We start from the raw sequence: 16,516 nt of genomic DNA, 5'->3' as shown, positions 1-16,516 counted from the left end.
TATATATCCATTTTTGCCTCTACATTATGGACAAATTCACCAAAATTGTTTTCTATCAAAATTTCAGTGTAATCCATCACTATTTATTATAATTACATTTTGATTATCATTTAAATATAAATCAAATGAATACAAACATGCAACGCGTGCATCGGTATACTGGTTTTAATAAAAAACTTCACCATTGTTTAAAAATTTATTTTGTATCCATAATTTAATTTTTTTTTTAAATTCAAAACTCAACTATAACAAATATGTTCTCTAACAAAAAAATTTACAGAGTTTACAAGTTCCTCAATAAACAAAAATAAAAAAAAAATTTACACGATTTTTTTTTAAATCAACCATAGATTCCAATTTGATTTATTTTTTTTCTTTTGAAGTAGATTTAAATGTAAAATTTATTGACTTATGGTGTACGTTGTTCAATCCCCCCTATCCACATCACCTGAATACATTTTCAATTGTTTTTTTCCTATCTCGGATCTTAAAGTTGGATTGGACCCAAATTATTCCGAAATCAAATCGACCCGGATCCAGATCCATCTTACCGTCGGTCGCCTCCGTTAGGTATTGTCATTTGAGAATAAGGTGTTTGGCTTTTAGTTGCCAATGAATTCCTAATCTTGAAAAGCAGTTGAAATTGGACAAGAATTAGGAACAAAAAGTTTAATAGATTTCCATTACAAATTGTTAAAACGTCAACAATTATGGTGATTAAATAATAGATAGTGCTGGAAAAACTAACCAATTAATCCTTCAAATTGAAAAATTTTGCTGTTTGTGTGGGAAAAAAAAACATATTTTTCATTCAAAATTAAATGAAGAAAGTGACATGCCAACCACACAAAAATGGCAATCATATCCCCCAGAATCTGAAAACACAAGCAAGTTTTTTTTTTTTTCCACGTTAAATTTAAATGGAACGAAATTGATGTTAATATTTTGCTTCTGCCTCAAATCTTCCCTCCCTTTTGAATCAAAATTCCTAGCCATGTGATCCACCTGTTATTTAATTTTTTTATTTTCTTTTTTTAGCCCACCATTATTTTTCTTGAGATTTCTTGAAATACCTTTTTTTTCTTCTTCTTGGCTATGATTTTATTTAAGTTTCAATATTGCCCCACTGTGGCATTTTATGATGAGATATATTGTTCATGGTTTTTTCATGATTATGGGATTAATGGCCCCCCTCCTCCTCCCCTGCTCCATTCTTGACTTTTTCTGTGATTTCATTTCCTGCTGGGGCAATTTCCGAAATGGGCTATTAATTCGACTTTATTGCTTGTATGTGTAAATACAGCTTCATTGTCTGCATGATTTTGTAAAAGAAGGCACTTTTTTTACGCTTAAAATAAAATGGAGTTCACTAGCACGAAAATGAAGTCAAAAATGGAGGATTATGAAATGGTGGAGCAGATTGGGAGAGGAGCTTTTGGAGCTGCATTTCTAGTTAATCACAAGATTGAGAAACATAAGTGAAGATTCTGATATTTTTACTTCTCTAAATTTAATTTTTTTTTCCTGATTTTGTTTCTGATTCTTGGTGAGGTTTTGAGATGTTGATATCATTTCTTCTGCTGCATTATTTAGGTATGTTCTAAAGAAGATTCGCCTTGCTAAGCAAACTGAGAAGTTCAAGCACACTGCACACCAAGAGGTCACCACTCTTCTATATCATCTGCATTCAAGATTTTGCCTTATAATGTGTTCATGAAGAGTACTTTAGTTCAGATAATCCAATTTTTTGTATGAGTCAAATTTTCACATTCTTATTCTGCTGAAAAATGTGGTGAGAACACTGCAATTAAAGTAGAAATACAACTTCTTTTTTTAAAAAAAAAATCATGAGAACCATCCATGAAGATATTAGTTAGTAGTTTGAAGGAATTTACATCATGTTACTTTTCACACCTACCTTCACTACTCTATATGGACTCAACTTACTCACACGTTCATTAAAGAAAATACCTACCTCTCTTTGTAAAATTAAATGAAGCCGATTTGGGTAATAAACGAAATGAAAAAAGGGTAGAACTAATAAAGAACAATCAAGTAATTATCTACAAAGTGAAATTTTACCTTTTTTGTCTTCTGACTGGTTGACACATTTCTTCATCATGTCAGTTCTTACCACGAGTAAGCAGTGAGTGAGTATGTGAACAAGTCGAGTTCGAATAGATCTTTTTTTCAAGTTCATATTTAAGCTTATGAATTTTTTAGTTGAGCTCGGGCCATTTGAGCTGGATTATATATATATGTCATGATATTGAAGCAGGTGGTGGCTATACTAGGTGATTCAAAATCTAGTTCGAGTCGAGTCTAGTTTGATTTGAAAAAAGTATTTGCTATTCAAATTTTGATATAGTATTCTTGCGGCAGTCATTTAGTTAATACTGATTAATTTTCAAACGTGATGTGTTTCAGATGGTTTTGATGTCAAAGCTGAATAACCCTTACATCATTGAGTACAAAGATGCATGGGTAGAGAAGGTGTATTGCTTGGCGTTGAAAGGCATATATATTTGATCCATTTTTAAGAATTAGCTCTGCAACTAACTGAAATTATGTTTTCCGATGGACTAGGACTCATATGTGTGCATTGTTACGAGCTACTGTGAAGGTGGAGATATGTGAGTTCATCAATGTATGCTTATTCACATAGACATGGTTACAAGATTCCTGTTTTTAAGTCTCCGTTGTGATGTTTCAGGGCAGAGATTATTAAAAAAGCTAGAGGGGTTCATTTTCCTGAAGAGGTAATTAAGAAACAAACATGATAAGAATTTGAGGAATACAAGGTTAGTTGATGATTGAATTTTGTGCATTAACAGAAAATCTGCAGATGGCTGACTCAGTTGCTGTTAGCTTTGGATTACCTTCACTCTAATCGCGTGCTTCATCGAGATCTGAAGGTTCGTCCTTTAGGCTATGTTATCAAGAAAATAGCATTGTGAGTTTCATGAGTCTTGTCTTATAAACCCTTTCTGTGATCATGATATATTTTAGTGCTCGAACATATTCCTGACCAGAGACAATGAGATCAGACTAGGTAAGAATCATAATCTCATGTGGGTTTTTTTTTGGTAATCTATGTATGATATTCATGTTTCTGATATGATTATTGAAGGTGATTTTGGTCTTGCAAAACTGCTCAATAAAGACGATCTTGCCTCATCAGTAATAATCTATCTTTTCTTCTCTGTATCTTTTCTTGATCTTATCTTGTTAAACATGTTAATCAAGAGGCTTGGTGAAAGTTCATATATTATTTAGCTTTACTAACACATTCGCCCATATATTATTTAGCTTTATTTACATGATCTGTAAGTTGTTTTTTCGTGCTGACTGTAGGTTGTGGGCACTCCAAACTACATGTGTCCCGAAATTCTAGCAGATGTACCTTATGGCTACAAATCGGACATATGGTCTTTAGGTATGTCAGCTTAGCAACTCGGTTCTTGAATTTATCCTTTTAAGATCTCTAACTATGATAAATACCGGTAATCTCTCAGGCTGTTGTGCATTTGAAATCGCTGCCCACGTGCCTCCATTTAGAGCTACTGTAAGTTCCAGGCAGAGCCGTCATTACTGCAATATTGATGATGTATTCACGATTCCATGTGATTTTATGTATGAAACAGGATATGGTTGGACTAGTCAACAAAATAAACAGATCGACTATTTTTCCACTTCCAACTTTGTATTCTTCTTCACTGTGAGTTCATGTCACTTTTCTGTCAATTCGTCATTGTTGGGTTTGTATGATTCCTCAAGTTCTTCGTTCACGTTTGGCATAAATTTCAGGAAGCGATTGATCAAAAGTATGCTTCGAAAAAGCCCAGAACACAGGCCAACGGTTAGTGACAAATTTGAAACCTTCAAGAATGTTTGAAAATTTTGAAACAATCTGATGTTTACTCATGGTATGCAACTTTTTTAATAGGCTGCAGAACTTTTAAGGCATCCACATTTGCAACCGTATGTTGCACAGTACAGCAATTCATGTCCAGTCTTTCTTCCCGTAAAGTCGGAATCTGAATCCAAGTCCATATCAGCAAGACCTCGGTTGCCTGACAAGTCTAGGTCTCTTAAGAAAGGGCAAAAGAAAGAATCAGATGATGTTCCAAAAGTCAATAAAAGAGGAAGCTCGCCTATCAGAATTACAAGAAAAAACAGTCTGCCTGCAGCACTCGTCGCCCCACAGGAAAGACCTGTGGATCATTCTAGCTCTTTGGATGATGTGGTTCCTAATATTGAAGTGATGGTTGACACGAGTAGTCCCAACGAGAGCAAAAGTATCAACTCTGGAGCATCGTCTGGATTAAGTACACTGACTGATCAGCAAGAAGACATGGATAAAAAAAAACAGAACTTCAAAGTCATGCCAAATGTCAACACTTCGTATCCAGACAATCAGCATCAAATTCAAAATCCTAGTATTGAAGTACCAAAACAGATGACTCAAGCCTCAGTTTCATATTCTGAAACTATTTCTTCTGCAAAAGCCAATGATTCTAACCCGATCGAGCCTTCCAAGGAAGACGATGAAGTGGAAGTGAATGCTGCGAGCGATCAAAAAGCACAAGCAATGGAGACATTGCTGGAGCTTTGTGCACAGCTTCTCAAGCGCGAGAGGCTTGATGAACTCGCGGGCGTGTTGAAACCTTTTGGGGAAGAGGTTGTGTCATCAAGAGAAACAGCAATTTGGATAACTAAGGGGTTAATGAACATTCAAAGACAAGGTCGGGAATCCCATCAGCATGAAAATTCTGATGGTTTGTTGTAAATTGTAGCACTACTTGTTATACATTAACTTAAGACAATGAAGCACCAGGTGAAATAACTCCCGAGTGATTCGTTTCCATCATCATGTTGCAATAAACCAATTTAAATACTGCCCTCACCTAAAATTGGAAAAACAATACACGAGAGATTTGACGAGGAAGAGTTTTGACATAAATTTGACAGAAGATCAGTCCAAATTTTAAACAAAAGAAAGTAAATGCAATTTTCTTCTCCCAAAAAAATCAACTCTCGGTCGACCTTTTGATTTGGAATCAAAAGCAAGTCACAGGCAGGAACCTTTTTCCTTGAGAGAGAAAATTCCAGCCTCCACCACAGATCCACCACATGTCGATTTAGTATCCACGCAAAACTTCTTTTAGTTATTTTTATTTTGCTTCCGATCATTTTGACCTAATTAAGAGATTAAATTACCACGTTACTTACGGTTCATCGTTGGTAGATATTTACAAGAAGAATTATTTTTACTTAAAATTCGAATTAATTTGATATCTAACGTTTGGCAAAAACTTGTGTGAGACGGTATCACATGTCGTATTTTGTGAGACTGATATCTTATTTGAGTCATCCATGAAAAAGTATTACTTTTTATGCTAAGAGTGTTACTTTTTATTGTGAATATCGGTAGGGTTGATCCGTCTCACTCATAAAGATTCGTGAGACCGTCTCAAAAGAGACCTACTCCTAACGTTTTTGGGATTTGAATAATATGACTTACAAGAAATATTTGATTCTCAAATTAAATTTCTTTGAAAAATTTTAAATTTATAAATTTTGGATACGAGAATACGATGCTCCAACAACAACAACAAGGAGCATGAAACTTCACACCAAACTCGATTTCACGTACAACCCATTGAATATTTCAAATTTTGACACTTTTATTTTATTTTAAAAAAACCATTTTTTTAAACCACACACATAGTATATATATATCATGACCATTTCTTAAAATATTTTTTTCGACATACAATTCAGGACCAAATATATCTGACCCAAGAATTTTGGTATAATTTCCTATCCTAATTATCACATAATTAATTATTCATATTATTAAATTTCAAAAATAAAGCAGAGATGGGACCCCCCCGAACGTTAACAAATTCGAACGTTAAAAAATAAAGTTCACAGCGACAATAATAAAACAATCCAACGGTTAAACACGACCGTATGCTATAAATTCAAACCCTTCTTCCCTCCTTTCACCCCACACAGCTCGGATTCCTTTCAATCTCCATTCTTACGATTCACCCAGCCCGTTTTCTCGCATTCTCCGCGAATCTTTCATCCGCAGCTAAAATGGGTCTTTCCAAAATTCAATTTTTCTTCCTCTTTGCGGCGCTCTGCCTCGCTTCCTTGGCTGCCGCTGCGCGCGATGGCGGTTTCTCGCCGGCACCGGCGCCGGGACCGGACGCAGGAGCTGGATTTTCTCTGGGAAGTCCCTCTGCTCGTATCTGCTTCTCTGTGCTCCTGTCTTTTGTCGGAATTCTGATGCAGTAAACAGATGCATACATATCTTATCTATCTATATCTATATATTATGATTGGGAACCGTCGATGGGAGTGCGAGATTATATGTTTTTTTCTTTATTTTTTTGGCCTAACGTTTTGAGGGGCTGTGGCTTTTGGAGATGAATTTTATTGAATAAATTTACATATTTATCATTTAGTCTATCTTATTCTTTTGTGATGGTTAAACAGAGAAAAACTTTTATTATTTTTTTAAAAAATCAGTTCATTTAAATAATTAAGCTAAAATGAGTGAAAAATATTAATAATTGAAGATTTGATAAAGTTTAGTCCAGTCCTTCACACGATATTTTTTGAAACAAGACACAAATATATGCACAAGTGCGCACATTATTGTGGTGACTCAAACAAAAGATTAACTAGAAAAACATGTCAGTTTACAAAACGAATAACTAGTGAATTGATACACTCGGGATAGCCCGGGTTGTGCCCGAGTCATGGACGATTCTTGTGCCCGGATCACGGACGACCTGGGATATCTAGCAAATAGCTCAAGTCAGGATAAATCTATTAGATTCGATTGGATGCCCGGGCCCTCGTTCAAGCTCCCGGGAACTTTCTACCCGGGCCACCTCAATATGAGCACCGCACTCGAGTATACTAGCAGAATAGGATGTGGGCGACTGTCCCATCTCTGACACCAGGCCGATGGGTTGACAAAATCAGATGGACTGGATGTGACCAGTATGAGATTTGACATGTCAGAATATAGAGTGTGCTCAGCCGTCCTACTATAATTAGTCGGTAGCACGGAGAACGAGGTCATCATTACTTCTCCTACTATAAATACCAGGTTCTCTCTTTACATTTACATTAATTCATTCACACCAATATCACAACCATCACTTGGTTACATTGGTTCTTGGCTTGAATCATTCACTGACTTAAGCATCGGAGTGGCCACGCCGGACATCCCTCCGGCGCCCATTCACGTGGTTACCTTCTTGAGTGCAGGAAATCATCTCCGCCCGGGAAAGAAGCTTCTGGTTCAGATATCTACATTGCTCTTATTTCCTTCATCATTTTGATAGCAGATCCGGTGGAGCACCCGACCCTGCTCACTCATTTCACCAGGATCGCATCATTGGCGCCGTCTGTGGAAAATTGAGCTCAAGACGTAGATATGATTTTCATTCAAAAATAAGCCCAACTCTGCTTGGCAAACATACAAGTCCGACCAGCTCGGCACTCAGATCTTATATGTGGATTTCATATGGGCTCAAAACTCAGCAGCTATCTCGGATTGGCATGAAAAGCATTTGCTATGCACTCATTAGCATACAGCTATATTAGTCACCTAATTTAGCTCAATCAGAGAAGTTTCACTCTACCGAAAATGAATTCGGATTCAAATGTTTCCAGGTTAGTGATTTGATTTTTAATAAAACTAATACAGCAGGTAAAGCAAAATCTCTTAAGTCCGAGAGGTACGAGGCCCCGACATATTCTTGAAAGCCCGAGAGGTATGAGGCCCCGGCACATTATCTAAAGTCCGGGAGGTACGAGGCCTCAGCACAATCTTGAAAGCCCGGGAGGTATGAGGCCCCGGCACATTATCTTAAGTCCGGGAGGTATGAGGCCCCGGCACATTATCTAAAGCCCGAGAGGTATGAGGTCCCGGCACATTATCTTAAGTTCGGGAGGTATGAGGCCCCGGTACATTATCTAAAGTCCGGGAGGTACGAGGCCCCGACACATTCTTGAAAGCCCGGGAGGTATCAGGCCCCGGCACATTATCTAAAGTCCGGGAGGTACGAGGCCCCGGCACATTCTTGAAAGTCCGGGAGGTATGAGGCCCCGGCACATTATCTAAGCCCAGGGTTCTCAAACCTGGCTCGGGGCTCCGTACCTCGACCATTCATGAAGACCAGGGCTCCGCACCCTGGTTCTATTAAGTCCAGGGACCCGTACCCTGGTCCGAGGACCCGTACCCTGGTCCGAGGACCCGTACCTCGGTCATCTTTTAAGTCCAGTGACTCGTACCCTGGCCCGGGGACCCGTATCCCGGTTATCTATTAAGTCCAAGGATCAGTACCCTGGCTCGGAGCTCCGTACCCTCGACCATTCATGAAGGCCAGGACTCCGCACCCTGGTTATCTATTAAGTCCAGGGACCCGTACCCTGGCCCGGGGACCCGTACCTCGGTCATCTTTTAAGTCCAGGGACCCGTACCCTGGCCCGGGGACCCGTACCCTGGCCCGGGGACCCGTACCCCGGTTATCTATTAAGTCCAGGGATCCGTACCCTGGCTCGGGGCTCCGTACCTCGACCATTCATAAAAGCCAGGGCTCCGCACCCTGGTTATATATTAAGTCCAGGGACCCGTACCCTGGTCCGGGGACCCGTATCTCGGTCATTTTTTAAGTCCGGTGACCCGTATCCTGACCCGGGGACGCGTACCCCGGTTATCTATAAAGTCCAGGGATCCGTACCCTGGCTCGGGGCTCCGTATCTCGACCATTCATGAAGGCCAGGGCTCCGCACCCTGGTTATCTATTAAGTCCAAGGATCCGTACCCTGGCTCGGGGCTCCGCACCTCGACCACTCCCAAGTTCCGGGACATGCTCCCCGGCCCAAGGCTCTGTACCTTGGTTATTAATAAGCCCAGGGTTCTCAAACCTGGTTTGGGGCTCCGTACCTTGGTTATTCATAAGCCCAGGGTTCTCAAACCTGGCTTGGGGCTCCGCACTTCGACCATTCCTAAGTCCGGGAGATATGAGGCCCCAGCAATCTATTTTAAAGCCCGGGAGACATGAGGTCCTGACATCTTATCTCAAGTCCATAAGACGTAAGACTCCGGTATTTCATCTCATCTCTGGGATACATGAAGACCCCGATGCTTTTACAGACAAACTAAATATTTTCCATGATCGGGCACACAAGACTAATCGGGACAGCGAGTATGACTCTAGCCCGACTATTTAAGGAGGGAGTGATGATACCCTCGGGATAGCTCGGGTTGTGCCCGAGTCATGGACGATTCTTGTGCCCGGGTCACGGACGACTTGGGATATCTAGCAGATAGCTCAAGTCAGGGTAAATCTATTAGAAGGGTCACCAGAGGCCGAACAGTTGAAAGACCGAGACGACTTCTCTTCGGGTTATTGGATGCCCGGGCTCTCGTTCAAGCTCCCGGGAACTTTCTACCCGGGCCACCTCGATATGAGCACCGCACTCGAGTATACTAGCAGAATAGGATGTGGACGACTGTCCCATCTCTGACACCAGGCCGATGGGTTGACAAAATCAGATGGGCTGGATGTGACCAGTATGAGATTTGACATGTCAGAATATAGGGTGTGCTCAGCCGTCCTACTATAATTAGTAGGTAGCACGGAGAACGAGGTCATCATTACTTCTCCTACTATAAATACCAGGTTCTCTTTTTATATTTACATTCATTCATTCACACCAATATCACAACTATCACTTGGTTACATTGGTTTTTGGCTTGAATCATTCACTGACTTAAGCATCGGAGTGGCCACGCCGGACACCCCTCCGGCACCCATTCACGTGGTTACCTTCTTGAGTGCAGGAAATCCTCGCCGCCCGGGAAAGAAGCTTCTGGTTCAGATATCTACATTGCTCTTATTTCCTTCATCATTTTGATAGCAGATCCGGTGGAGCACCCGACCCTGCTCACTCATTTCTCCAGGATCGCATCATGAATCAATACAAATGAATAAAAGAAAAATATGTCAGTTTACAAAGCCAATACTAGTGAACAAAGTGATGAGCAAAGTACATCCAATACTTTTATCAAACTAAATAACCAAAATGACTATGAAATCAAATTTGTTCTTGATATACATTGATTAGATGTTGTTGTGTACGAATATCTTCAACTCTACACGACAACACTTCAATACATTTTGGTTTGAGCACTTGATCTCTCTTCGATGTAAATCCTCAATTATCGTGTTTGTTCTCTTGAGATGTTTGTCATTTTTTACTTCTTTCTACACAGCGCAACAATTGTCCTTTTTTACAAGTTTCATTTGCTAGAGTGTATTCAATGAAAAGAAATAAGATATGAATACAAGAGTTTAAATACTAAGTGAGGTGTATTCAATTCAGAGTTTTGATGATTTTTAATTACTTTTTCAAATGATAGACTTTTATGGATTTGATAGATTTTTATTGACTTTTACAGAATCTCACAGATTTATAAACTGATTTATGTTGATTCATATAAACTTTTTTGCAAGATTTTTATAGAATTTTGTGAAATTTTTTTATGAAATTTTATAAATTTTGTACTTAATTATAACATATTATTTTTTATTAATTTCTTTGAACCAGTAATTAATTGACATATATAACATATTTAGTTTGAAATTGTTTTTCAATATTTATATTAATAAATAAATTTACTTATTTAAAAGTTAAGTCATTTAATCCTTACATGTGTGTATATATGTGGGTTTGTATGTATGTTTGTAAATTTTTTAAAATACATCAATTGATTAATATGTAACCTTGTTTTTGAATTGATAATATACATGTAAAAAGAATATAATTTAGCATTGTGTAGATATAATTTTGTATAAAAATATCATAGCTTACATATTAATTGAAAATGCTAAAAATAATTTAAAAAATCATGGTTGGTGTGAAGCTATTCAATTATTAAGAATTAAACGATATTTTTTTGGATCATCTTTTATTATTATTGAATATTACATTAATTTGTATAAATCATAAATTAAAAATCACAAAATCAATTCTAGAATTCAAAATTTCCTATGATATTAAAATACAAAATTATTAAATGAACAATCAGCCAAAAAACGAAAAATTTGAATAGGAAAGATGAAAATATATATAGAGACACACTTCGAAAATTTGAGAAAGTGATAAAAATAGAGGAGAGGAGATAAGAAGAGAGGTGATGTGAAGCGACAAAGAAAGAAGAAATAGCTTGTGTATGAGTTAGAAGTTTTAAAAATCCATCCAAATCTTTGGGTTGAACCAAATACAATTTTTGACAATTTATAGTTGTACATTAGGCTTTAATGTTTGTATGTTAATGAATTCCATGAAGTTATTAAAAGTCAATGAAAAATTTGAATACCTATAGACTTTTATAAAGTTTTTAAAAATCAATGTTGAATACCACTTGACTTTTTAAAACTCTATGAAATTCTATTTTGAATACAACTAAACTTCTATAGAGTATGTAAAAGTCTTAATTGAATACATCTAGACTTTTAAAATATACAAAAATCATTAAAAGTCAATAAATCTCCTACATTGAATACACCCCCCTAAATATAAATGAGCGTCGTGTCATTGTCCTAATTTTCAAAAATATTAAAGTTATCTAAAATAATTTTTTTATGAATCATCTAAAAAATTATTTATAAATTATACAAAAAAATATTCAAGTAAATTATACTCAATTAAATCTTTTCCCTTTAAAAAAAAAAAAAAAGAAACATCATTTGACTAGAAAATTTTTTTTCTAAAAAAATGACATTTCATTTGGAAATAAAATAATACGTAAAGAATTCAACTGTCCCTTTTCATTTAGGAAAGCTCCTCTTTCAAGAACTGATTTTGAAATAGTTAAATATTTCAAGTTTCGATATACTAAAATGAATTGACAATTATAATATATATTTTTAGAACAACAATTGCAATAGTTTCAAAATTCCCATTAAACAAAATAAAAATAAATACTTTTTTTCGCAATGGGGGAATTAAGGAAAATTTATATGTTTGTTGATCTATCAGATGTACGCAGTGTAAAATAAGCAATAAATTAAGAAAAAATATATATTTTTCATTAAATATTTTTGACAAACTAATTAAATTTAAAAACAAATATTTTATAGAAATAAACAAATCTGTACTACGTACTTAACCCCATCTGCCGAAAGTTTGAGTTGGAAGTGACATACTCCCTTGAAGATTAGTGGAGTAGCTAGCAAGCAAGCAAAGTTAGGCTACCACGTAACAAACGAAAGTAAATTAAAATTGAAACATAAAATCTTTGAAATTATTTTTATATTTCTTTTAAAAATTTCTTCTTCTCTTTGTTTTTTGGAGTAATCTGAACAAATATTTATTTAGTTATATGAAAATTAAGTCGGGAAATGTTATTTTGTTAAATTTTCTTGGATTATCCCGTGTAGATATTTCTTTTTTGCTCTCACTATCATACTACTCCCTTTCCGGTCTATTAAATTCTTGTTCGAAGATAGATACAAACACCCTTTTCATGCAATAATGGAATCCTCAACTGCCCTTCGAGTTTTAATTGCTATTTTATCCACTTCTTTGTTGATGCATTGCTGCTGCATGATTTTTATATAGCAAGGTGTGATTATCCAGAATATAATATATTTATAAAAACATTAGCGTATTTTTTAAATTGTATTTTATGTTAATTACTTGCTAATGTTCTGTTTGATCATGAGTTTAGCAGTGGGAGATTCAACTATTTAATGTGTTATATCTTTTACTAATTTAATGTATTTACGCAGTAAGCCAGAGAATTTTAAATTTTTTTTGACAATTTTTAATAACTAAAAACACTGTAAACACGTATCATTTACTCAGCCTGTTTAATTCCAGGTGGTAAAGTGAAATTTGTTTATTTGAACATTGCTAGTCCTGCTTTGGATCAGTTCATAACTGGTGGAGATAGTTTATTACAGCATCGTAGTCATCTGTATAAATATCATGAACTCTTTAATTTCTTGTGTACCATTCCTGGATCAGGAGACAGGAGATTGGAGAAAAGGGTACTCCCATATTTTGTCTTCGAGTTGGAATATTCCAAGATTTGTCAACTCTGAGTAGTGGGGTTTTGGGAAAAATGAGTTTCATGGAATCTCAAGTTTTAGTTGCTCTTGCACTAGCACTTTTGGGTGGTTTGAGCAACTCCGTTGGTAAGTGATCACTAAATAAACTATTTGCTCTAGTGTTCAGAAATTTGATGTGTGTGGCTATCATTTGTTTGTGTTCACAAATTTTTACGTAAGTACTATTGAATTTCGGCATTTGGTTGGAGTTTATAATCTTCGGTGTTGTCTAATTTGGACCTTATGTTTTACATCCAGTTTGCTTGTTGCGTTCTGCTTTATCGAATGAATGACGGTCTTACTTCTGATCATGCAGGTATAGGATATCCATATATTGTATCCTAGCTAGCTAGTCCATTCGATCATGAAACCGAAAAAGTATGTAGTGTTTTACCAGATAGAGCTTGAGGCTTAGGATACTCTAACTTCATAATTACTTCAACCTTCTGATTTCGCGTGATTGTTGAGTCTGGTTATTTATTGTTGAGTTGTATACTCAGACAGATGATTTTCAAGGCCAAGATGCATGATATAAGTAAATCATTTACGCCATGAACTTGCTTTGCCAGTTTATATTATTTAATTTAGCCCTGAATTCACGAGAAGCCTAATGATTCTTGGCTGTGTTCTCAAATAGGCGCGCTCTTTGTTGTCGTCAATCAGGCCCCAAATCTTAAAATGCTCGGCCTTCTGCAGGTAATAAATTTGTGTCAATGTGTATAATACTACCTCCCTTTAGATTCTCCGACTAAATGCCTACTTGACTTAAAATTTAATGATTTCCAGTTTCATAAGCCTACATCTAGTTTTTGGTTTCGCTCACGCAGGGTTTTGCGGCAGGTCTTATGTTGAGCATATCCTTCTTTTATTTGGTTCATAATGCCATCGACTCCATTGGTTTTTTGAAAGGGAATCTCTGGGTGAGGTTTACAAATTTAGTGCCGAAATAGCATCTATTTCGAGTACACTGTTGTGTTGTCACCGTATATTGATTCATTGGCTTTAAAGTTCTTTGCAGGTGCAACCTTCTTTGCATTTGTGGCTAGTTTCATCCCAGAACTTCCACCCATTTCAGATGGTAAAAAGGTCTGGTTTGTTCAACTCATTTGTACGATATGGATAAACTTTGTGACTGTTAATCTTTGTGAAATATGAACCAAAAATTGTTTTTTGCATGGAATCAGGATGATGGGGATGAAGGGAGCAAGAGCAAAGATATCATAAAAAAGCATCGACGCCAAGTTCTATTTAGTGGAATCATCACAGCCTTAGGTGTTATTCTTCTATATGAATTGAAAAAAAAAAAAAATTGCTACAGTTGGCATGAAAATTATCGAATTCGTGACGGACCCTTTTCAAATTGTTGGACCAAGTGCTTGAAGTTGCATATGTGTGTGTTGATGACTTGTCTATGTACTTTGTTTTGGAAAGAATTTGCGCAATTTCCGGTTAGTTTCGGTTTATTAGATAAATATGATTGAATTCACATGCTTGAAATATCTCTGTTTCAGGGATAAGCTTGCATAATTTCCCGGAGGGAATGGCAGTGTTCCTTGGATCCATTAAGGTTAAATATAAGACATCTAGAGTTATTTGATATGTTGGAATGCCTTAATTTTATATATGTTCAGTTCAGTTCAAATCAATTTGATAACAATGTGGTTGAACTTGAAAAAAAAGATGAAAGCATTTATTTCATCATCAGGTTCGTTTTTCCGTGTTAGGGCTTTCGCGTCGGTCTCAACTTGGCGCTGGCTATTGCTTTGCACCATATACCAGAGGTATCATTTCAATATCTTTAGAAACCACAGTCTATAATATATTCAAGACCTTGATCTTCTTCATGTACCAAATATGATCCAATATGTATTTATATATTGACTTTAAAGAAAACAAATTTTTACTGACTTTTGCAGGGGATTGCTGTTGCACTGCCTGTTTACTTCGCCACTCAAAGGTAGGAAATGTTCAGCATTGCTAGCAAGCTGGTTTTGGTAATTTCACGATTTCAGTCTGTCTCCAACTAAATTGTTGTAAATAAAATGAAAATAACTAGTCTAAGAATTGGTGCAATAAAATAGAATTGATCATTGGTGATTGTCTTATCGTATGTATATCGATCTGGTGCACCTTGTGTCTTAGTAAATGGCGGGCTTTCAAGTTGGCCACCCTTTCCGGTCTAGCCGAGCCCCTCGGCGTTCTTGTTGTAGGTATGTCATGAACTAGCTATATCCATCCCACACTGCTTAAAATAATGTCAAGATATAATTTGTTTCTGTTCGTTCCTTGCAGCGTACCTATTCCCCGTCAGTTTGAGTCCGGAAATACTGGAGGGCCTTCTCGGATCCGGTATGATCGATCTCGTCGTTCATCCGGTTAAACTTAAATGATTTCCCGTATTAGTGTTTGATGTGTTCGTGTTATTTCCAGTTGGTGGAGTGATGGCTTCTTTGACGTTGCATGAAATGCTCCCGTTGGCCTTTGATCACGCGGGGCAAAAGAAAACTGTTAAAGCTGTGTTCTTTGGAATGGCGTTCATGTCTACTAGGTGACTTTCTTGATGGAAAAACTACATTTTTTTTTATGTTTTTCTAATTTTGTTTGTATAAGGGGTAAAGTTACAATGTTTTTAGTTTCAGTCATTTTTCGACATGAGCACGTGTCACCGAAAATTGCTTATGTGCCATCAGTTATTGTTGACGTGTTCAATGTCATGTCAACACTCCAATTCAAAAAAAAAAGAAAAAGACCAAGACCGCAAATTGACCAACAAACAAATTCACGTCAATATTTTATGTTTATTAATGTCTTGCAGCCTCTACTTTCTTGAGACAAGCTTACCAGATCAAATGAGCTTGTGATCGATCATATCTACGAAATCGACATGAATATTTCGAAAAAGTGAAGAAAAGATTGAGCATATTATATTTTCCAGAATTAATAGTTTTTCTTTGTAATATTTCGTTGTAAAATAGCAAATTGTGTTGCTTCTTATTATGACAAGCAGAGACTTCGTCACTTTCATTTCATGTTTTTCTTTCAGAGATTTCACTTCTTGGCTGACTATGTTATCTTGATCATTAGGACGTAATTTGAGTTTGATGAGGTATTTAATTTAATATATAATAAAAATGACTATTTTGTGGAAATGAAATTTAAAAAAAAAAAGATCTAATGGATTATTCTATTTGAAATTCAATTTGCCATACTTTTAAAATTAATAAAAACATCCTCAATTGTTATATTTCAGTGGACACTAGGTAAACTTCGGAACTACCGCAGTAGTTTTCAAAACCATGCTAGTCAAATAAATTTGCATCAGACAAATTTTGTACGACATATTCGCCTGAGAAAGTGTTGGTAGGAGA

At 36.4% G+C, this 16,516-nt stretch overlaps 2 protein-coding genes across 7 annotated transcripts; both read left to right on the top strand.

Annotated features, from left to right (window-relative positions):
* The first annotated feature begins 875 nt into the window (after positions 1 to 875).
* Positions 876 to 4,867, top strand: LOC142539283 (serine/threonine-protein kinase Nek6). Its single transcript, XM_075644639.1, has 13 exons — positions 876 to 1,478; positions 1,594 to 1,660; positions 2,428 to 2,493; positions 2,587 to 2,633; positions 2,714 to 2,759; positions 2,835 to 2,915; positions 3,010 to 3,052; positions 3,131 to 3,180; positions 3,355 to 3,436; positions 3,516 to 3,565; positions 3,645 to 3,718; positions 3,808 to 3,859; positions 3,947 to 4,867. Exons 1-13 carry the CDS (start codon positions 1,360 to 1,362, stop codon positions 4,787 to 4,789), a joined length of 1,620 nt encoding a protein of 539 aa, XP_075500754.1. The 5' UTR covers positions 876 to 1,359; the 3' UTR covers positions 4,790 to 4,867.
* A 7,781-nt stretch (positions 4,868 to 12,648) lies between these two features.
* Positions 12,649 to 16,238, top strand: LOC142539282 (zinc transporter ZTP29-like). Of its 6 annotated transcripts, none has more exons than XM_075644634.1 (13): positions 12,649 to 13,235; positions 13,407 to 13,464; positions 13,786 to 13,844; positions 13,976 to 14,068; positions 14,157 to 14,234; positions 14,333 to 14,420; positions 14,660 to 14,715; positions 14,873 to 14,929; positions 15,065 to 15,105; positions 15,291 to 15,358; positions 15,441 to 15,497; positions 15,579 to 15,696; positions 15,964 to 16,237. In XM_075644634.1, exons 2-13 carry the CDS (start codon positions 13,434 to 13,436, stop codon positions 16,007 to 16,009), a joined length of 792 nt encoding a protein of 263 aa, XP_075500749.1. In that variant the 5' UTR covers positions 12,649 to 13,235; positions 13,407 to 13,433; the 3' UTR covers positions 16,010 to 16,237. The 6 variants fall into 6 exon arrangements, with proteins under 6 accessions (XP_075500749.1, XP_075500751.1, XP_075500748.1 ...); XM_075644636.1 differs by lacking the exon at positions 13,407 to 13,464 and adding an exon at positions 13,465 to 13,526 and having other exon boundaries at positions 12,685 to 13,235; positions 15,964 to 16,236; XM_075644633.1 differs by lacking the exon at positions 13,407 to 13,464 and having other exon boundaries at positions 12,699 to 13,235; positions 15,964 to 16,234.
* The last annotated feature ends 278 nt before the right edge of the window (positions 16,239 to 16,516 follow it).

The sequence above is a fragment of the Primulina tabacum genome, chromosome 3, assembly GCF_025594145.1.
Source record: "Primulina tabacum isolate GXHZ01 chromosome 3, ASM2559414v2, whole genome shotgun sequence".
Lineage (NCBI taxonomy): Eukaryota > Viridiplantae > Streptophyta > Magnoliopsida > Lamiales > Gesneriaceae > Primulina > Primulina tabacum.
This window is presented reverse-complemented; position numbering and strand designations above follow the sequence as displayed.